General features: G+C 43.2%; 3 protein-coding genes and 7 non-coding genes across 13 annotated transcripts in view; 5 read left to right on the top strand and 5 right to left on the bottom strand.

The window, feature by feature from the left end:
* Positions 1-166: 166 nt before the first annotated feature.
* Positions 167-285, top strand: LOC119015694. Its single transcript, XR_005073446.1, has one exon. It is a non-coding gene; the product is annotated as a 5S ribosomal RNA (ribosomal RNA).
* A 588-nt stretch (positions 286-873) lies between these two features.
* LOC119015776 lies at positions 874-992 on the bottom strand. Its single transcript, XR_005073523.1, has one exon. It is a non-coding gene; the product is annotated as a 5S ribosomal RNA (ribosomal RNA).
* Positions 993-1,350: 358 nt separating this feature from the next.
* On the top strand, positions 1,351-1,469 carry LOC119015683. The gene has a single exon (XR_005073435.1). It is a non-coding gene; the product is annotated as a 5S ribosomal RNA (ribosomal RNA).
* Positions 1,470-2,556: 1,087 nt separating this feature from the next.
* LOC119015799 lies at positions 2,557-2,675 on the bottom strand. Its single transcript, XR_005073543.1, has one exon. It is a non-coding gene; the product is annotated as a 5S ribosomal RNA (ribosomal RNA).
* A 358-nt stretch (positions 2,676-3,033) lies between these two features.
* LOC119015765 lies at positions 3,034-3,152 on the top strand. Its single transcript, XR_005073512.1, has one exon. It is a non-coding gene; the product is annotated as a 5S ribosomal RNA (ribosomal RNA).
* A 578-nt stretch (positions 3,153-3,730) lies between these two features.
* On the bottom strand, positions 3,731-3,849 carry LOC119015705. The gene has a single exon (XR_005073457.1). It is a non-coding gene; the product is annotated as a 5S ribosomal RNA (ribosomal RNA).
* Positions 3,850-4,212: 363 nt separating this feature from the next.
* Positions 4,213-4,331, top strand: LOC119015676. Its single transcript, XR_005073429.1, has one exon. It is a non-coding gene; the product is annotated as a 5S ribosomal RNA (ribosomal RNA).
* Positions 4,332-4,579: 248 nt separating this feature from the next.
* On the bottom strand, positions 4,580-8,696 carry LOC119015593 (protein downstream neighbor of son homolog). Its single transcript, XM_037091743.1, has 12 exons — positions 8,141-8,696; positions 7,565-7,639; positions 7,249-7,449; positions 6,987-7,165; positions 6,822-6,897; positions 6,634-6,736; positions 6,276-6,387; positions 5,951-6,088; positions 5,660-5,858; positions 5,451-5,520; positions 5,191-5,321; positions 4,580-5,103 (listed from the first exon to the last, which is right to left on the bottom strand). Exons 1-12 carry the CDS (start codon positions 8,576-8,578, stop codon positions 4,963-4,965), a joined length of 1,863 nt encoding a protein of 620 aa, XP_036947638.1. The 5' UTR covers positions 8,579-8,696; the 3' UTR covers positions 4,580-4,962.
* A 125-nt stretch (positions 8,697-8,821) lies between these two features.
* The window catches only part of urp2 (urotensin II-related peptide), a 102,705-nt gene continuing 91,041 nt past the window's right edge, over positions 8,822-20,485 (top strand). For both annotated transcript variants that reach the window (XM_037091754.1, XM_037091753.1), the window contains exon 1: positions 8,822-9,625. The gene's annotated coding sequence lies outside the window, so the exon portion shown is untranslated. The remainder of the gene's footprint in view (positions 9,626-20,485) is intronic.
* runx1 (RUNX family transcription factor 1) overlaps positions 12,660-20,485 on the bottom strand; it is a 45,586-nt gene continuing 37,760 nt past the window's right edge. For all 3 annotated transcript variants that reach the window (XM_037091748.1, XM_037091747.1, XM_037091749.1), the window contains 3 exons: positions 19,585-19,788; positions 14,319-14,465; positions 12,660-14,221 (listed from right to left, as the gene is read on the bottom strand). In XM_037091748.1, the coding sequence (XP_036947643.1) occupies positions 13,671-14,221; positions 14,319-14,465; positions 19,585-19,788 (902 nt within the window). In that variant the 3' untranslated portion in view covers positions 12,660-13,670. The remainder of the gene's footprint in view (positions 14,222-14,318; positions 14,466-19,584; positions 19,789-20,485) is intronic.

Below are 20,485 nucleotides of genomic sequence, written 5' to 3'. Positions count from 1 at the left end.
TGTCACACTATTCTATATTAACACTGATCCATTAAGCAGTGGAAATGACGTCATTGTAATCAGAGATCTTACCCAGAATGTACACAAATATGTTCTTTCTATTCCAGAGTAGAAAGATGCTCAATGAACGGCATCTATAAAATGCCTGTTTGTAGCTGCTTCCCTCGCTTACGGCCATACCACTCTGAACACGCCCGATCTCGTCTGATCTCGGAAGCTAAGCAGGGTCGGGCCTGGTTAGTACTTGGATGGGAGACCGCCTGGGAATACCAGGTGCTGTAAGCATTTTACCTTCTCTGGACACACAGCAGAGGGCGCTGCTGACTCTTCACATACAAAGCATGACTTTTAGACCAGCTGAGTTTATCCTGCTGCCTGAACTTATTCTTGGCCAACAGACATAAATATCTCACTATTGTGACTTTGTAAAGAATGTCTTTCTCTCAGTTCTGACCAATTAAATCAAACTGATGCGAAGTTCCAGAAATGTTTTCTGGACAACAAAACATTCACCTGACTTTCCATCAGCATGAGGGTGAGTAGATAATGACTGAATTATCAAAAGTTGAAGGAAACAATACAAGAGGTCTCAGTCACTATTAGTCCAGTCAACTATGCAACATGTTTAGTGTTGTGTTCAAATCTTGGCCCTAGCATCCTAACATAATTCTTTCCGGTCCTTTTTAAACAGTTTGTTGCAACCTCAGGTTTCACATATATAATTTTCAGAGTTTCACAAGTTGTAGCAGCCAGCAACAACTGTTAATATGGGGTTTGCTTAAAAGAGAGAGGAGTCATAGGAGAAATTAGAAAGCTGTCCCTAATGAGAAAGCAGCAGCAGCTCCCTCTGCTGTGTGCACAGAGAAGGTAAAAAGCTTACAGCACCTGGTATTCCCAGGCGGTCTCCCATCCAAGTACTAACCAGGCCCGACCCTGCTTAGCTTCCGAGATCAGACGAGATCGGGCGTGTTCAGAGTGGTATGGCCGTAAGCGAGGGACGCAGCTACAAACAGTCATTTTATAGACGATGTAATATCACGTAGTCTTGTATTTTTGTATGGAGATTGTTACTTTTCATTCTATATTCCACATGATAACAATAGTAATAAGACATTCTATATTATAGGATAAATACCTGAAAATATGACGTTAGTTGAATATGGTAAATGTAGTCAGACTGCAATGCTAAAACCACAGTTAATCATTCATGTGTGGGAATGACCTCATTGTAATCAGAGCTTCTTATCCAGAACGTATAAACACACGTTGTTTCCATGTCATTTTATATAAGCGCGGACAGATACACGATGATCATCATCTATAACATGCTGGTTTGTGGACAACTTACTCGCTTACGGCCATACCACTCTGAACACGCCCGATCTCGTCTGATCTCGGAAGCTAAGCAGGGTCGGGCCTGGTTAGTACTTGGATGGGAGACCGCCTGGGAATACCAGGTGCTGTAAGCATTTTACCTTCTCTGTGCACACAGCAGAGGGCGCTGCTGCTGCTGCTTGTAATAATACATTTAATTTATATCGCGACTTTCAGGGTACCCAAGGACACTTAACAAAGAGGAACCATAAAAAAAAAAGAATAAATGGAGCGCCTGTCAGTCAGCACTGAGAGAATAGCATCATCTGAATTATTTGCGTCTGGAGCTTCCGTGCTCACAGCGGGCCGACGCAGGACACCGAGTCATCCAGTCCGAGCGATGGAGCCTGGGGTGAAGTGACAGCAGAGGCCCAGGAGCTCCTGCGCGGAACACCTGAAGATGCTGCCAGCAGCGGCAGAGCGACAAATGAGCCGGGCGGTGAATGACCCTGAGGCTGTGGTGGAGGGAGGACCAACGGAGCGATGATGGACAGCCCACAGAGCACCGAGCAAGTGGGTATGAAAGTTAGCGTTGCTAGGCTAACAGCTGATCAGGGAGGCTAACAGCTGATCAGCGGAGAAAGGTGAGTCGTGGAGCCAGTTGTTCAGGTGTGCAGCCTTCAAAGTTAGCAGCACAGCCCCAGAGCTTGTAAAGACAACTTGGCTTTCTTTCTCCAGCAGAAGAAAAAAAACTGTTTTGCCAGGGATTGAGAAGCAGCGATATTCACTCCATTGTCCTCATGCATCCAGGTTGCCATGGAAACATAATACACTGAAAAATGTTATATGAAAGGTGAGTTCACAACAGATGTATTCAAAAGTGCCAGGAAGCATGTTAGGGCCAAGATTTAGATTCAGAATTGTACTTTCTGTTATTGTTGATAACTGAGACCTCTTGTATTGTTTCCTTCAGATTTTGATAATTCAGTCATTAGCTACTCACCCTCATGCTGATGGAAAGTCAGGTGAAGTTTTGTTGTCTATAAAACATTTCTGGAGCTTCACATTAGTTTGACTTAATCCGTAAGAATTGAGACAAACAAAGCCATTTCATTAAAAAGTCACAATAATTAGATATTTAAGAGTGTTCAGGCAGCAGGAACAACTCAGCTGGTTAGAAAGTCATTTTTTGTATGTGAAGAGTGAGCAGCGCCCTCTGCTGTGTGTCCAGAGAAGGTAAAATGCTTACAGCACCTGGTATTCCCAGGCGGTCTCCCATCCAAGTACTAACCAGGCCCGACCCTGCTTAGCTTCCGAGATCAGACGAGATCGGGCGTGTTCAGAGTGGTATGGCCGTAAGCGAGTAAATAGTCCACAAACCAGCTTGTTATAGATGATGATCATCGTGTATCTGTCAGCGCTTATATAAAATGACATGGAAACAACGTGTGTTTATACATTCTGGATAAGAAGCTCTGATTACAATGAGGTCATTCCCACACATGAATGATTAACTGTGGTTTTAGCATTGCAGTCTGACTACATTTACCATATTCAACTAACGTCATATTTTCAGGTATTTATCCTATAATATAGAATGTCTTATTACTATTGTTATCATGTGGAATATAGAATGAAAAGTAACAATCTCCATACAAAAATACAAGACTACGTGATATTACATCGTCTATAAAATGCCTGTTTGTAGCTGCTTCCCTCGCTTACGGCCATACCACTCTGAACACGCCCGATCTCGTCTGATCTCGGAAGCTAAGCAGGGTCGGGCCTGGTTAGTACTTGGATGGGAGACCGCCTGGGAATACCAGGTGCTGTAAGCTTTTTACCTTCTCTGGGCACACAGCAGAGGGAGCTGCTGCTGCTTTCTCATTAGGGACAGCTTTCTAATTTCTCCTATGACTCCTCTCTCTTTTAAGCAAACCCCATATTAACAGTTGTTGCTGGCTGCTACAACTTGTGAAACTCTGAAAATTATATATGTGAAACCTGAGGTTGCAACAAACTGTTTAAAAAGGACCGGAAAGAATTATGTTAGGATGCTAGGGCCAAGATTTGAACACAACACTAAACATGTTGCATAGTTGAGTGGACTAATAGTGACTGAGACCTCTTGTATTGTTTCCTTCAAATTTTGATAATTCAGTCATTATCTACTCACCCTCATGCTGATGGAAAGTCAGGTGAATGTTTTGTTGTCCAGAAAACATTTCTGGAGCTTCACATTAGTTTGACTTAATCCGTAAGAATTGAGACAAACAAAGCCATTTCATTAAAAAGTCACAATAATTAGATATTTAAGAGTGTTCAGGCAGCAGGAACAACTCAGCTGGTTAGAAAGTCATTTTTTGTATGTGAAGAGTGAGCAGCGCCCTCTGCTGTGTGTCCAGAGAAGGTAAAATGCTTACAGCACCTGGTATTCCCAGGCGGTCTCCCATCCAAGTACTAACCAGGCCCGACCCTGCTTAGCTTCCGAGATCAGACGAGATCGGGCGTGTTCAGAGTGGTATGGCCATAAGCGAGGGAAGCTGCTACAAACAGTCATTTTATAGACGATGTAATATCACGTAGTCTTGTATTTTTGTACGGAGATTGTTACTTTTCTTTCTATACCGTATGTATTATAATAACATTAGTAATAAGACATTCTATATTATAGGATAATTACCTGAAAATATGACGTTAGTTGAATATGGTAAATGTAGTCAGACTGCAATGCTAAAACCACAGTTAATCATTCATGTGTGAGAATGACCTCATTGTAATCAGAGCTTCTTATCCAGAACGTATAAACACACGTTGTTTCCATGTCATTTTATATAAGCGCGGACAGATACACGATGATCATCATCTATAAAATACCTCTTTGTTGCTATAACTCTCGCTTACGGCCATACCACTCTGAACACGCCCGATCTCGTCTGATCTCGGAAGCTAAGCAGGGTCGGGCCTGGTTAGTACTTGGATGGGAGACCGCCTGGGAATACCAGGTGCTGTAAGCTTTTACCTTCTCTGTACACACAGCAGAGGGCGCTGCTGGTAGTATATGTATGTTATGTACGTTGTTGCCACTGTGGTTAAAAATATTTGCTAATATTTGTCTGGGTCATGTGTGTAATCACTTAGAAATGTCATTATTGTTTCGATTAATTGTGCAGTCATGATCTTATCTAATAAACATCTAAAACTTTCTCATCAACGATATTATCACAGAATATTAATAGAAAGTAACGATCAAAATAAAATGTCATGCCTTTGTGAATTCCACAGAGAACGTGTTTATTTCCTCAGGCTTCGCCTTCATGGAATACAACCTCAAAATGTGATGGTACCTCAGAAGTTTCATTTAATAAAAGCTATTTCTCCAAAATACAACAAATTAGATGTAATTAATAGACATTTTCAAACAAGACGGTAAACACTGCATTTATCCACGTTAAAAAAACTCATTTAGAAACAATGCTCTCATTACCACAGCTTTAAAGAAGAGATTAAAAGAGTGCAACACAATAAAATCTGCTTGTAAAAGGATCTTAAAACAGGAAGTTGAACCAGAAAACACCTCTGAGTCTTTAAAATGATTTCAGTCCGTCAGGATCATCTCGTGTTAAATGAAACCGATCAATGACACCGTCAGTTCCTCCAGGTGTAGCTGTAGTTGTTCATGTTGATGTGAGTCAGAGCAGTCTTGCCCAGGTTGGAGGGCTGCTGCAGCTGCTGGATGGAGGCAGGATGGAGACCGCAACCGGACAGATCCACTGAGCCATCAGTAACCTGGAAACACACAGAGACAGCTGGAGTCAGTGTGTTATTATACCGTTTATGATATATTTTTTTTAAGGAGGTATATGATTTTCTCACCAGTTGCTGAGTGGTGTGTGTGTTCATGACAGCGGTGGGTGCGTGTGTGTAAAGAGTAGCGGAGAAGTTTCCTTTCTGAGCGGGTCGGAGGAGGGTTGTGACGGTGTGGAGGGAGGAGGGGAGGATGGGTCCTGAAGGAAGGAGCGACAAACACATAATTGCATCAACAAATTCCTCCAGTTATTTCATACATCAGTGACAGAAAAGAAACAGAGCTGGGTCTGAAATATGAGACGTGAGGTGAGATGCTGCAGCCGTACCTGTGATCTCCAGACTGCTGATGTTCTGGTACGTAGACCCAATCTGACTCTTCACATTCACACTGCGGGCCTGAAAAAAAAAAAACACACACACACTCATATGTAGACATGTGCACACACACAAACAGCGTGTGTATAGTGTGTGTTTGCAGTGCTGGAATGTAACAGATTACATTTACTCAAGTACTGTACTTTGTGTGTGTCTGTACCTTCAGCGTGTGCATCGTAGCTCCTCTGAAGGCGACGGGAGCCAGCAGTGTTGGAGGCAGCCCGGCCTGAGAGCCGGCTGAAGCCACCAGACTCTTACAGTTGATGAGGAAGTTGATGAGGGTGAAGGTGTGTGATCCCTCCACACACACCACAGACTCCGGCTTGTGGTCCAGAGACACGGTGTGGCCTTCCTTCCGACTGCAGCGGTGGGTCAAGGAGGTTTAATTGATTGTTATCATATTAAACTGGACATATATCTGACATGAAGCTGACAGTTCCAGAGAGGATACAGTTGGATGCTGATGCTGTCTGGCTTCTTGATTTTGTCCTGGATGCCCATCTCCTTCAGCCAGGAGAAGTCACCATCTTCATCTTCTCCTTCATCACCGGCCTGACAGTCCTCATCATCCTCCTTCAGCTCACAACACCTGCAATCATAATTAGAAGCAGAATTATTGCCCCTTTTCTGTTCATGTGTTTTATTCTCTGAAAAGAGCGGGAAATGCTACTGTCTGATTATTCTGAAATATGATCAAGCACAATGTGTGTCATGTGACATGGTGTTTCAGGGCACAAAAAACTGAACACTTGCAAATTATTACAAGACACACTTACTCCCGTGCTTTCTCCTTCTGCTCCTCCTCCTCTTCTCTCTGGTCCACTGACGGGTTCTGCTGCTCTCTGCTCTTCCTCCTCTCCTCCACTAGAGGGAGACTGAACTCTATACCTGCAGAAGGTACATATGAAAATTGAAGAGCTGCAATGCAATGGTTAAGCTTCTGATGAACCAGATGTGTTTTGAATGAATAAAGATCTGATAGTTGGGGGAAGAATAAAAATCCTCACTTAAATCCTAAATCTTTAGGGTTGACAACATGACAAAATTGCAGAGGATTTGAAAAGGTCTCCCTTTGTTGACTGCTTGCTGTGAATATTATAGAAATGGAAAGAATTGATCTCTGCTGGGACTCACCTTCTGCCTTCATGGCCTCTCTGAGACCCCTGGTTGTCGGAGAGATTAATGCTGAGATGCTGCTGGATCCTCCGAGACCTGTTGCCCTGAACAACACTGTAAACTGATGGAACAGAATATATTAATAGATTCAGTCATTACACTGTAATTTACAGAAACACAGAAGCCTGCAAATTATATACACCTACCTGATATGAGCAGAGGTAGAAGTAAGGGCACAATCTGGCCTTCAGTAGACTGTAGAGAGACGAGAGACTGACCGACCTGAAGAAGACAGTCGGAGAGAAAATGCTGTTGTTATCTGCCCGTGCAAAATAGAGCCACAATCTAAGTAAACAGATCTCCAGCCTCACCATTCCCTCATGAGGCTCTGCTGTAGAGCTGTATCCTGAGCCCACGGGCTACTCTTCCCAGTAAAGCTCCTCTCAGCGTTGATCCTGGGGAACAGAGAGATCCAGGGCAGGGACGGGTGCTGCCAGTATGCCAGACTCTGCTGGAAGGCACAACGAAGCTCTGAGCAGGACTTGGGATCCTGCAGGAAAACATTCAGTTGAGTGTCTTTTGTAGAACTCTCTCTGAAACATGACACTGACAATAGAAAACACTTTACTGTACCTGTAGACTGTGTGGGAGGGTGCTAAACTGAGCTCTGCAGTGCTGGCTGATGCCCAGAGCTTCCTCCTGGGCTTTAGGGTGCTCTGCCCACGACAGGGAGAGCGGGGAGGTGAAGAGGACGCGAGTCTTCAGGCTCCAGTCTGCTGGGTACGCTGTGCAGACGGGAGGAGCTATGGAGGCCGGCGCAATGGCCTGGGGACTCTGGGAAGAGACATGAGAGGGGATAATTTGAACTTTTGAACAATTGAGAGGAAACAGACATTTTTTTTCTGGATATGACAAACCAAAGTGCAAAAAGTTAATGAAGAAATTCAACCTTCAGCAGTGGACTTTTCACATCTTCCTCCTCCTCTTCAAACAGAGAGTCGTCTTCAGAGAAAGTGAGACATTTCTGCAACAGGGGAAGTGAAAATGGAAAATATGAATCATTATGCCACAAAACTGAATTTCTTTTCATACATAACTAGGAGTCCACTACATGAATATGGGGACAATTCTCTGGTCCTCCTGTATTTTACTTTATGTATCTTTCTGCATATTAACCAAAAATGAGGTCATCTATGACAGCCTTCAAAGTAATTTCCATTCAAATCGCCTATCAGAAATATAGAAATTTAATAAACACGTACTCTTCTAATCAATAAAAGCAACAGGTGTAACTTAATGTTGTCATAAGAGCTTTAGACAGTTGTTAGATTGAATTCGGCTCACATATAATTAATAAACATATGAATAAATAAATGTTTGTTTTTTTTATGACTAGTTCAATTTACAGGGGTACTGTCATGCCGTGTTGGGTGGTCTTAAAAATTCGATTTTTTTAAAGGGGGGTTCTGCATTGTGTGCCAAAACACACTTAGCTGTACTTCAATGTGAACGTATTGTAACTAACCTTGCTGGACATGTGTTGATGTTCTTGTTTCTCAACCTCGTTCAGAATCGCACTGAAAGGTAAACCCGTCTTTGTTGACATGTCATCTCCCTCCTTTTCCGTCGATCTGTTCATCTTCAAACTGTCCGCAGCTTCAGCATTTCCCTCGTCGTTATAAATGAGTAGTTTCTTTTTAGGGCTGAACGTGTTCTCGATATTTGCGAACGGGTTCCTGCGTTTTATTCCACCCCCGGAGCGATTCTGGCTGTGGAAAAGCGGCCCAGGAGAGAAGGGCCGCACGTTTGCCGGAGATGAGTCGCTTTGTCCCGGACTGGCAGTGGAGCCCTGACCGCTCGGGCTGGAGAAGACACCGGCTTCGCTTCGGGCTCTTTTCCTCCTCATTCGCATGATTTCAGCCGGCCGCTTGAAGCTGGGCGAATAGCCTGCCTGTTGAGACATACTGGAGATGTATATTTTATCAAAAGTAGCCAAACTTCAACGACAAACGTTAAAAACACCGGGTACGCTGCTGTTTTGCTGTTGCGCCTTCCGCACTTTACGAATTTGGCGCGTAGCGTGCTGACGTAAAGAGCCTCGCTCGTGTTGCGTTTGAAGCCTGGGAAATTTGAGATGGCCATGATCAGACTCGTGGAAGGGAAATCTGTGTCTGAAAATGCAGTTTTCGCCCGTTGTAATGTCACTTCGTGTCAAACAATCACATGTTTCTTAAATTTGGAAAATGAATATCATGTCTGGTTTACTGTAATATATTAACCGTAACCATACAAATGTTCATGGCATTTTACAATTGACATTAAACATATCACATTCCTAGCGTTAAAACTATGATAAGCTTACCTTATGATCTTTTTTTTTTCTTCTTTTTTTTTAAAATCTACAGTGAATTGGTTAATGATATTTAGGAAATCAATGCAAACAAAACAACACTCAAAATTCCAGATGTTAATGTATGTTCTATTTGTCTATGTGGTCAGTAGCTAACTAAAAGTATGTCGTATGTAACTATTTTTTTGTTATATTTGCTCAAATTGGCATTATGATCTGACAGTAGAATAACATACAGGTCAGTTGTCTGTGGCTCCACCCAGTGGCTGTAATTTGGTTCGTAAGAATCCACCTCTCCAGGATCAACACAACCAATCAGAGCCAAGGCGAGTGTCTGAGAGGTGTCAATCATTCTCGTGCACGCAGCTGGCAGCCCCACTCTCTCATGCAGCACCTACTGGCCAGTGCCCCTCACCTGTACAGGCGCAGTGCCTGCTCTCACCTGGTCGAGCAATAGAGCTGAAGAATGCCCCACCATTGCCCATGCCAAAGAGAAGAAATAAGAAGACTGATGAAGAAAAGTGGTGTTAAAAGAAAGAACTGGACTGAACCAGAGACAAAACAAGGATAAATATTGGAGCATCTTTTCAGAGGTGGAGGGAGCAGCGGGATTTCTAAGGACTCAAGTACTACGCAGAGTTGGCTGCCATTGCAGGACAGGTAAGGACCCCTGCTTGATTTATGTTTCATTCTATGTTTTAACTACAAGGCTATGGTGGCAGCGGTTACAGTAATACTCCCAATAGCGCATATCGCCTTATGGTGTTGCAGTCGAGCTACGTAGCTTGTTGGTAAATCTGGCTTGTTAGCTTGTATGCTAACTCTGGTGTTTAGCTTTGTCTTTGTGGCTACTGGTTAGCAAAATTGTCTTTCAAGTGACCCGGAAGTTATAATAAGGTTAGTTTGTGTTGAATACGCTCTTAAGTGGTTGAACTGGTTTAGAGAAATGAAGTTACTCATGGTAAAGTTGTTGCTGTTGTTGTTTTTTGAATGCGCCATCTTGGTTATCTGGCTTCCTCTGTTACCATGGTTACAGCAGGCTCCTCTTTGGGGAGGTGGTCTCTTCTGGATCAGTCCACTTTTTTCTCAAAACTCCAGACTGCAGCTTTACTTAACACCCAGATTCTACACACACACACACACACACACACACACAATTTGCACTTGCAGTACATCTCAACTAGATAAATAAATAAATCTGTTGTCTCTCATGGATTTTCCCCTGCCATCACCACCTCTGTCCCTCTGTCACAGTGATTAATAGGACGTTATGTAAATTCTGAGTCCCTGTTAATTTCTCCCTCGTTTGTCATTACTGGGGGGTCATCAATCACATCTGAAGCTCAGCCAAGCGCCAAGTGATGGCTGCTGGTAGGAAATCAATTCTCCTATCTGTTGGGAGGCTCAAAGAGAGAAAACTGGAGCCTTACGCGTCAAAAATTGGGTTTTTGCAGGACTGCTGAAATAATGTCTCCTTGACCCACAAATGGACATACATTAAACCCCACAAGCCATGCTTTATGCATTATTTGCTTGCTCTCTTGACTATATTTTACTGTGGACCCACTGAAAACACCCAAAGAGTTCAGCCCTAAAGAAAAACTGAACTCTCTCCCTCAGGATCGGGGTGTCGTAATGTGATTAGACCACTAGATGTCGCCGTTCACCAAAGATAAATGTCCTGTCAAAGCCAGCTGTCCTGCAAGTTAATCTCTCAGTCATTTCAAACCGTTCTCTCATGTCCAACTTGAATTTTATAAGACTCACTGAAACAAAATGAGAACTTTCTGCATGTATTGTTCATTTTAAAGGTTTTCTTGAGAGTGGATTAACTATAACATGTATGATGTACGAGGGTAGAGAGGAAACAACTACTGGAAGTGCATGTTTCAAGCTAAAACTCTCCATTGTGACTTAGAAAACGGTCAGCAGTAACAAATAGTGCATGTTATTTGTGTTGAATGGGCTAAAGAATGCTATATACAGCTAACGTCTGTGACCTCTGTATTATAAGTGCAATTCACCATACATTTCCATCACTTGTTGTGTTAGCGTGAAACAAATGTAGTAATTGGTCCCGTTCATCCCCTGTGTGACATGAGGCCACAGTGAGCCGCCTCCATTGTTCCCTATTCTTCTAAACAAATTGATCCTTATTGAGCCCAGTGAGCTCATCTCAGCACGACCTCTGCAATGTGATCTGCCTCCATTCAAATCAGCCTCTGCCTTATTCGAGTGAGAACCCTAAAGCGCCTCTCTAAAAAGTTGTTTTGTTGCCAATGTGTCGAATAATTTTGTTGGATTGTTGAACTGTATCTGGGGATGAGGGGGCTGAGTATGCTTGACATGAACTAGCTCATGGTTAGTCTCTTGTCAGTGACGTTCATGGTGCTGTTGTCAGTTGTACATGTGGAAAGTAGCATAAAATACTAATTGTGATGTCAGAAAATGTGATAGAAAGGTGTTTCTGATGCTTCTGTTGAGGCCCACTGAACCCTTAACCTTCTCAAATCAGCAACATTCACACACTTCTTGCAGTGAGTAGGGAGGAAGTAGTTTGATCTTATTCAAAGGTTGTGCGCTGTTATTGATATTTGTACGAGAATAGTTGATCGTGTAATAGTTCGCTTTGAGCACGCTGACGCCCTTCGCTCGGACTTCCTCATGTTGCACGGTCCAGAAAATACACCCTGGGCCTTTCCCAGTCGTGCCTGGATGTGCTGACGAGGCTGCCAGAACCGATGAAGTCAGTGCTCACCTGAGTTTTTGGTGCTGAGCACGAGGCCTCAGCACCCGCAGATGATTTTAAGGTCTGTTAACGTACGTTCACGTCAGTTATTTGATACGTTTTAGATCACTGTGAGCTCTTTCTCCCAACCTTTGCCTGCAGTAGTTCAGCTTTTCATACTGTGTACCCACTGTCTGGCTGCAATCACTTCACCTTTATTTAGCAACCTCTGTGTGTGTGTGTGTGTGTGTGTGTGTGTAAACTGGCAGAGAAGGCAAGCTAGGGCTTGTCTGTTTGCCTGTAGAAATTCCTCCATGTTCAGGAATAGCAATGGATGAAATGTCGACGTGTGTGTGGTTTGGCATAGATACAGGTGTCAGCATGCGGCACAGATTTTTACATTAAGAGAACTGAAAGGACTCAAACATTGTTTCGTTTTCTTAGAAGCCTTGTGATTTGAAACATGACAATACATTTACGCTTACCTCCTTTTTACCTTTACACTTTTTAACTCCTAACTTTGACTTTTTCTATCCTATAATTTAGATTTTTAGTGTAATAATTTGGGTTTCTTATCAGAATGTTTCCTTTTAGCTCATAATTCTGATATTTTATCTCATAACTGTAACTTTTATGTCATAATTCGGACTTTTCGATCTCATAATCATGATTTATTACCTCATAGTTTGACTTCTCAATCTCATCATTTGGATTTTTTAAATCAAAATGTTGTCTTTTATCTCATAATTATGATAATTTATCTCTTTGACTTATCTTTGACTCTTTATGTCATAATTCTAAATTTTTATCCTGTAATTGTGACATTTTATCTCATAATCTTACTTTATATCTCATAATTACCACTTTTTTTTTTTTCATGAAGCTTAATTTTAAGTGACATTTTTCTTCATTTGGCGGGAAATGGGCTTCGATAAGAATCAGACGACGGGACAAGAGTTGTATTTTCTTCACAAGAATATTTATATAAATCAAAACCAAATGTGCACAATCAACAATGTCAAAATAAATCTGCTTTGTGTGTGTGTGTGTGTGTGTGTGAGACAGAGAGAGGAAGGGGGTGATGAAAACATGATCAAATGCCGGTGTCATTTACAGTCACAGTTATATACAGTACAAACTGACAGTGGATCATGTGTAAATGTGACACATACACACGCACACACACCTGAAATGCAACCAGAAAATGGTATTGTATGAATAAATTAAAGTATCTAAGAAAACTCCATGCTGTCAGACATGTTTGGAAATAAGATTAAAGCATCTGGGAGCAAAGCTGCTGAGGGAAGGTAATCTAATCTAACCAAATGTGTCCGATTTTGTCTCCAGAGCCATAAAAGGTTTGTTTCTTTATCTTCTTCAAGAGATAATGGGCTCTAAAAATGTCTGACCGAGAAGAAAAATCTGTGACAATGCAGGAGTGTAACAATGATAGATGAAGGTAAAAACAAACAGGCTGTCCACAATATTTGGCATGAGCAAATCTTTTCACGACACCAACAACATTTATGAGGAAGAAGTCTTGTTATTTTACAAAGGAAGCTGATTTCAGATCAGTCCAGTGCTGCTGCATGCACTCTGTCAGTGTAAAACCAAAATGTTAGCCCACTTCTCTCAGCTCGTCCTTCGCTCCTCTCTGGAGTCCTGAGAGTGAGACTGGGAGGTCCACTCTCTGCTCTCTGTTGGCTGATGCACCTGTCAGTCATTCTTGTTTTTCAATGGCCAACATTGTTTGTCAGTAGATGGTTTCAAAGTGGGCGCTCGCATCTGGCTCCTGGTCAAGTGATGGACGAATTATACAGGGAAGAGACTTGCGACAAAAGTAGAATAACACCACACTTTCCTCGTCATTTAACTGAGATCATTTTATCCTGTTTTGGATTGTCCTCCATCACGTGACCAGGCTGTCGCCGTAAATGAACGTACACATTTAAAGTGTCCTCCACCACCGTGGCCGGCTCAGTAAGGTCTCCACACGGCTTCAGCAGCTGCCATGTTTGTTGGGGAGCTACTGTGGCTAGACTCCACCTCCACACCCACTCCTTCATTCTGATTGGGCAGAGATGGGTGCAGGAGGGAGGAGCCTGTGGAGGCATTGGTGCACGGCGGCAGGATCCTCGGCGGTGAGCGCGAGTCACTGCTGCCTCCTCCTCCTCCTGCCATCATGGAGAACTGGTACGAGCCGGCGGCGGTGGAGTAGTACAGGTGGTACGGCGAGGAGGTGGACTGGAAGGGCCCGTTCTGGGCCTGGTGGGGGGTGTTCGCCGGATAGGGAGGAGGCAAGTAGGTGTGGTACCTCCCCCCAGGAGTGGTTGCCATGGCTGTTGCCATGGTAATACCAAGGGCGCCATTGGAGACAGGGTTGTGAGAGGGAGTGTAGGTGAAGGCGGCCGCTGTGGGAGGGTAGTGGACCCGAGGGTCGGAGAAGCGTGAGTCAGGCAAGGAGGGGAGGGAGGTGAAAGGTCGCTCTAAGGTCATCCTGGGGTCGCCGAAGGCCGTGAGGTCAGGACCTGAGAGAGGGCAGAGAGCAAAGGTTACAGCATACTTATTTTACTGTCAGGTTTCTATGTTTGGACACAGGAGTGTGTGTTTGTGTGTGTGTGTTACCTGTAAGTCGTGAAGACAAGTCACTGAGCGTGGATCGACCAGGAGAAAGGGGATTGGCTGTGTGGACAGTGGGCGTGGTGATCTGGCCAAGGTAGGGGTATGACTGGTCGTAAGACCAAGATGGAGACGACTGCATCTGTCTGGAATCTGAGAGAGATAAAGTTTTTTTTTTAATTTTCTTTGAACTACAAGTCTACATTTTCTATTTTATCACTCCATCAGTGAAAACAGCGAACAGACAACTCAAACAACAAGCTCTTTGTGTAACTGAGATGATTACAAGACATTTTCTTCAGCACATTATCATCAGTGTTTTTACCTGGAAAGAAACTCGGTACATTTACTCGAGTACTGTATACGTACAAACTCATGGTTTTTACTTGAATATTTCAATTTTATAGAACTTTACATACATCTACTCCACTACATCTCAGAGGTAAATATCGTACTTTTTACTCTGCTACATCTGTCTGACAGCTTTAGTTACTGATCACTTTCCCGCTCAGTGAAAAGTAAAGTAATCAAATAAATGAAGTGGTGTAAAAAGCACAAGGTACTTGAGTAAATGTACGAAGGGTTTTAATAACATACCATGGCTTTGTTCAGCAAAAAACTTCACATGAGCTTTAAGTTTAGAGGATTTCATCAGTTTTGTTTTGGCCCAGACAGCATCTTGTCTTTAACTTTACATACTTGTGTTAATAACATATTAAAAAACAATAAGCATGTGCTGCAGTCTTATTTGAAAAAAGGCTGATTTAAGCTGATTTAAATGAACTTGAGACAGAGAAAGTTTGATGGTGGGAGAACAGAAGAAAGAGAGATGGAGGAGAGGAAGCAATTAACTTAGTGTGGGGGTGGACGGATGAAGGGGAGGGCTGTGTGAGTTTGTGTGTGTGTGCACGCTCTTTCATTCAATCCAGTCTTTTTCCCCACAGTCTAATAAATGGCACTGATCACCCACAGACTTGCAGACAAGAGTGTGTACATACGTGTGTGTGTTTTGCGCATGTGTGTGTGTGCAGACAGACGAGGAGGCGAACTGTACACAGCAGCCAAGACGTCAATGAAGGCTTTTCAAGTCTCGCCAAGAGCTCTCCCATGCATTGATGTGTGTGTGTGTACGTGTGTGTGTGCACTGTATCTGGGTGGTGGTGAAGCCCAGGCCCCGTGCCAAGCCCCCTCCTTTCCTGGCTTCTCTCCCCTGGCAGAGTGCGCTAATGTGGGGCAGGAGTCACAGGCGGCCTGCTGCTCGGAAACAGAGCTAGAACGCCTAGAACTGCATCTCCGTGGTGTTTTATGGTCGGCTAATGAATGTCAGAAATAATGCGACGCCAATTATACCTATTATGTGTAAACAAAATATACAAATGTCAAGAAATAGAAGGTTTGTAGTGGCTGCTGCTCTTGAATTTCCAAAATACATAGATGGATTTAGTGTTTTTTTATGAGTTGAGAACATTATCCACTTTCCTTAGAGTAAACATGTTTGATTATCTTAAAAAAATGCATTGTCGTGGCGCTGACAACAGGGCTCATGAAAACCTGAGGACAGATGTGTCATACCATGTGTGTGGCACCCCTCGCTCTGTATTTGTTACACAGTAAGGGGTTCATTCAGGGGGTCAACAAGAGGCTTGAAGCTTTTATTTTTTAATTGCAGGAGGCACAAACAACCTAAAATGACTGAAACCATATTTTGGAACATTCTGTGATATCAACTTTGAGTTTTTAGTCCCATGTGGCATCTGCTAACACAGAGAGGTAGTGATTTCTGATAGTTAAGAGGTATTGGCTTTATTTTAAAGGAGCTTTCATGTCATCCTATGTCAGGGGTGTGTATCAGCTGTCTTTACAAAGGATCTATCTCCAAGTTTTAACCCTTTTAGATCACATTGTGCTGTATTGTTATTCTTGATTTTTATCTGTACTTTTATCATGTGTCACCACTCTGTGTATTTTACATCTGTTATGAGCAGTAAGTGGTTTGGCAGCGGGGGGAACATAGACTTTTACTGCCCCGCCACACATGTGTCCAACGAAGTGCCGGCGCGCACGCACATGAGCGCATTACATTACATTATTGTACAGTATTCATTACTCACAGTTTGGACGTTTTGAGAAGTGAAATGAGGGAAGACGATTGTTAAAGGAGAAATGAAAGCAGAGCGGGAGGGGGTGATGGTGGGGGAGAGAGGAGGAAAGAAAGGGGAAGAGAAAGAAAAAGAGAGTGGCTTAATAACGGTTTCCTATTGCTATTTTCATTTTTAGAGGGATCAGAAAAACAGAGAAAGCAGGAAACACTCAGTCTAACTACAGTGTGCTGGTGTTTTTTCTCGGTCTCTCGCCACTCCTCCACATTCTTTTTTGTTTTTACATCTCTGCTCATTGCCAGTCAAAAGAAAAGATAATATTCAGTTGAAAAACACATTTATGAGGCCTACAAATGCAGCAAATATAGGAGCCAATCAAGAGCTTGCATTGATACCCAATGGAGGTTCACTCTGGAGGAGAGAGTCAGATGGAGAGCCAGAGCTTCTGGAGGAATAAACACCTAGCGAGGCGAGCTAAGAGATTACTGTTTAACTTTTGGGATTACAAAGTGGATTCATCCAGACGCTTCAGTCCTTTTTATCTGCCTGACTGCAGCAGCGATCTGCAGAGGTGTCAGGTTTATGTTCTGTAATGCTACTTGACTGACAAACACACTATTAAGCAGCCACCACTGCTAATGAGGATCCATTTGACGTGACTTAGGTACAAATGTCTATTGACAAGGTAATGTTTTGACGTTTTATTCACATTTTATCTACGTTATGTTTATGGCAATCTCTGACTCTCTCTTGGAGTTAAAGCGGCAGGCGGCCTGATGAAACACAGTGTTACCTTGAACAAACTTGTGGCTTTCTCTGTGTTTGAACATTGTTGAAAACATTTGGGATATATTGCTGCATTTAATGCCCAGTCACGGCCCACTAATGAAAGCACTGCAATAGTTATATATTACATTCTGGGTGTCTATAGCAATATTCCTGGAAAAAAAATGCTCTATTAAGTTACTGCTAATGCAAACTGATCATTTCCAACAGCTGCGGCTTCACATTAAAAGCATTTATCTGATGAAACATGAGTATGAAGTAGTCAACAGGAACACTCTTCATCAAAAATGCTTCTCAGTAAAGTAACCAGCTCCTTTCGCTGTGCCCTGCTGTTTGCAGACTCATGGCATGTGCAGCATAAAATATGATCACCATGAATGACGGAAAAAAGCCAATTATTGCATGACTTCTTTATTAATTAGTGTTTCTGCACCCACAGTCGTTTGACTTGTAGTACTGGAGTGCATTTGCTGTTTCCACCAATAATCACAGGTGTTGGCAGATCGACGAGAACTGAAATCTCTGAGCTGTCCACAATAAAGTAAATCACAAATCTTTTTTACAATAACCTTTAGCTCAAATTCTGACAGTTACACATTTGCTTTAAATTTTTTTTTCTCCCACAGTAGCACTTCCTGCCAGCTGACTCTCATTTCCTCCTTGAGGCTCAACTTGCTTCCTCCCTCACAAGTGCAAAGACACACACATGCTAATGCACACACAAGAAATAAGTGCGTAAACACACACACGCGGGCGCTCGCGTGGCGTCACTACCGCAGAAGTCGGAAGAGGAACAGATACCGTCTTTTCGGTGCCACATGGGGTATCCACGGCAACCGCAACACACACTCACTCAGGTACACACACAAGCAGTACACACACACAGACCACAATGGATCTCACCAAAACCACAAGGAGGAACAATGAGGTTTGATACAAGCACGCGCACACACACACACACACACACACACACACACACACACACACACACACACACACACACACACTGTATTTCTAGATGCTGTAAATGATTTTACATTAAATATTAATCTGCACATTAGCACTATAAATGTTAACTGACAAATCTTCCTTCTCCTCAGTAAATCAAAAAGGGGAACCTCTCTCACACACACGGTTAGCGGTTAAGGCCTCATTTTTCTAGGCACTTGAACTAACCATCGGAGCATCAGAGCCAGTCCCCCAGGAACAGTGCTGGACTTCATGCTAAGCTAAGCTAACTCCTGGCTGTAGCTTAATTGACAATAAACATCAGAGTGGTATCGCTTTGTCGCTCTCTATAAGAAAGTGAATACGCTTATTTCCCGAAGTGATGTTCCTTGAAGGAAGCAGATCTACAGTTGTCCCACTGTTGAATCATGACCTGGTCATGGACAGTGACTAGGGAAGTTTAGTCCTTAAATGTCCATGTGAGACTGTTTGTTCTACTGAAAACGCTGAATAACCGTTTCACCGACTCCACCTTGTTACACACTGAGGATACAGCCTGTCTGATATCCTCACCACACAGTTTCTGAGTAATCCCTCAAAATTAAGTCAGATTCTGAAAAGAGAGACAAAGGGAATTTCTTCAAGTTCGTCATTGGAGGAGAAAATGACGCTGGTGTGGTTTTTACCTCCAAGATATAAGGCACAGAAATAAACTTTGTGGAAATCATTTTCTCTCCTATTAAATACAATTACTGTTCAGGCTTCTGCGCAGCATGAATCCTGCATGACTCAAAGAAATCATTGTTCTGGAGGCCTCGCTGGTGTTATGTGCTGTACTTCACAATCCAAACACATGGGTTGATTATATCCTGTTTTATGCAACTGACTACAACTTGGATTAAAGGACGTTTTTTTTCCAACCTAAACTTCATTAAAATGAAGATACCCATCATATAGACCTATAAACAGCCTACATTGTTAGATTTAAACCTCAGAAACCGCAGCAAACCAGTGCGGTGTAACTATGCAATGGCCAGTGAGACACTGTTAGCCACAGGAACTCTGATCTTATGTAAAGTCATGTCTGACTAACCTGAGTTTCCTGTTTTCTCAAAGATGTATCATTGTTTCTAAAAAAAATTGCTTCATTGGTGTTATGTTTGAGCTTATCGAGAAATTAGAGCAGTTTCTCAATACTTAAGCCAAAACTGCGGCTGAGGTGGTAAAACGGGTCTGACTTTGATTGTCGGGTTGGTTGATTCACGGTTCCTCCTGCCCATGTTTGCACTGTCTGGATACGCCAGGAAAAACAAAGCGTCTGTGATTTTACATGGCATGTTTTGGGTGCCCTGATTCACATTGACTTTGGTTCAAATAGTGGAAACAATACGACACATGAAACATGTGTCTGTGCCTTCGCTTCTTTTCTGTGCTCTTACCAGCGGTTATCTGAGCGTGCGACGGGCTGGAGAAGGTTGTGGAGTTGATCCCCGCGGACTGGCGGGCGTTGGCGGAGGGTTGGTGGTGATGGTGGTGGGGAGGCGTCACCCTCATCGAGTTCCGTCTCAGGTGCTCCAGCTCCGTCAGCCTCTCGGAGAAAGCCAGGGTGCCGGGTTTGACCTCGTCCATCTTCTGGCGATGACCTGTGAGACAGACGTGACATTACTTTCCAGCCAGAGATCTCTAGAGGTGATTTGTGAGCAGCAGGTTACTTCATGCTTGAAATCTGATTACATAAGCCAGGGATTACAGTAACAGTTACAGCCCAACGCGGGCTATAACAATGTTCTGACTTTGTTAACACACTCTGTCTGATATTGCGTTCGGGAATCTGACGATGGGCGCCGCATAGGGGTCTGGCTGTCTCTTTGTGTGTGTGTGTGTGTGTGTGTGTGTGTGGTGGTCTGTCACGCTGTCTGTGGTGTTGGCTGCACTTCAAAGCCCTGAGCCTGAGCTCCAGTTACAGGCACTTCCTCCCAATGGGGGAAGTGTGCATGTGTGTGTATTTATACTGTGTGTGTGTGTGTGTGTGTGTGTGTGTGTGTGGGCGAGTTAGAGACGAGTGATGGTTATTCACAGCTGAGCGGAGCTGGCAGGAGTCTTCCTCTCTTTCTGTCACCTCGCCTCTGACTCCTCTGACCAGTGTCGCTCACTTCAGTTCCATTTAAAAACGGATGATAGTTATTCATGTGACATATCTTTTGAGTTTATGAACAAACACAATCTGTCCTGTCGTGAGAAATCCCAGTGTTTCATCACACTGAGTGGGAGAGGAACTCGGTGTTGCATCAGGTTCCTTATTGACTCATCTGAGAGTTCGTCTGTAGGGGTTGGAGGCAT

Source organism: Acanthopagrus latus, chromosome 24 (assembly GCF_904848185.1).
Source record: "Acanthopagrus latus isolate v.2019 chromosome 24, fAcaLat1.1, whole genome shotgun sequence".
Taxonomy (NCBI): domain Eukaryota; kingdom Metazoa; phylum Chordata; class Actinopteri; order Spariformes; family Sparidae; genus Acanthopagrus; species Acanthopagrus latus.
The sequence above is the reverse complement of the archived record's forward strand: the minus strand, read 5'-3'. Positions and strand labels throughout refer to the sequence as shown.

What these genes read in the sequence shown, in the direction of transcription:
- LOC119015593 (XM_037091743.1), bottom strand. Translation starts at nt 8,578, where the DNA reads ATGTCTCAACAGGCAGGCTATTCGCCCAGCTTCAAGCGGCCGGCTGAA. An exon ending in CTACGATGCACACGCTGAAG is followed by an intron (nt 5,521 to 5,659) that starts GTACAGACACAC and finishes TTTTTTTTTCAG; the next exon opens with GCCCGCAGTGTGAATGTGAA. An exon ending in CAGCAGTCTGGAGATCACAG is followed by an intron (nt 5,322 to 5,450) that starts GTACGGCTGCAG and finishes TCCTTCCTTCAG; the next exon opens with GACCCATCCTCCCCTCCTCC.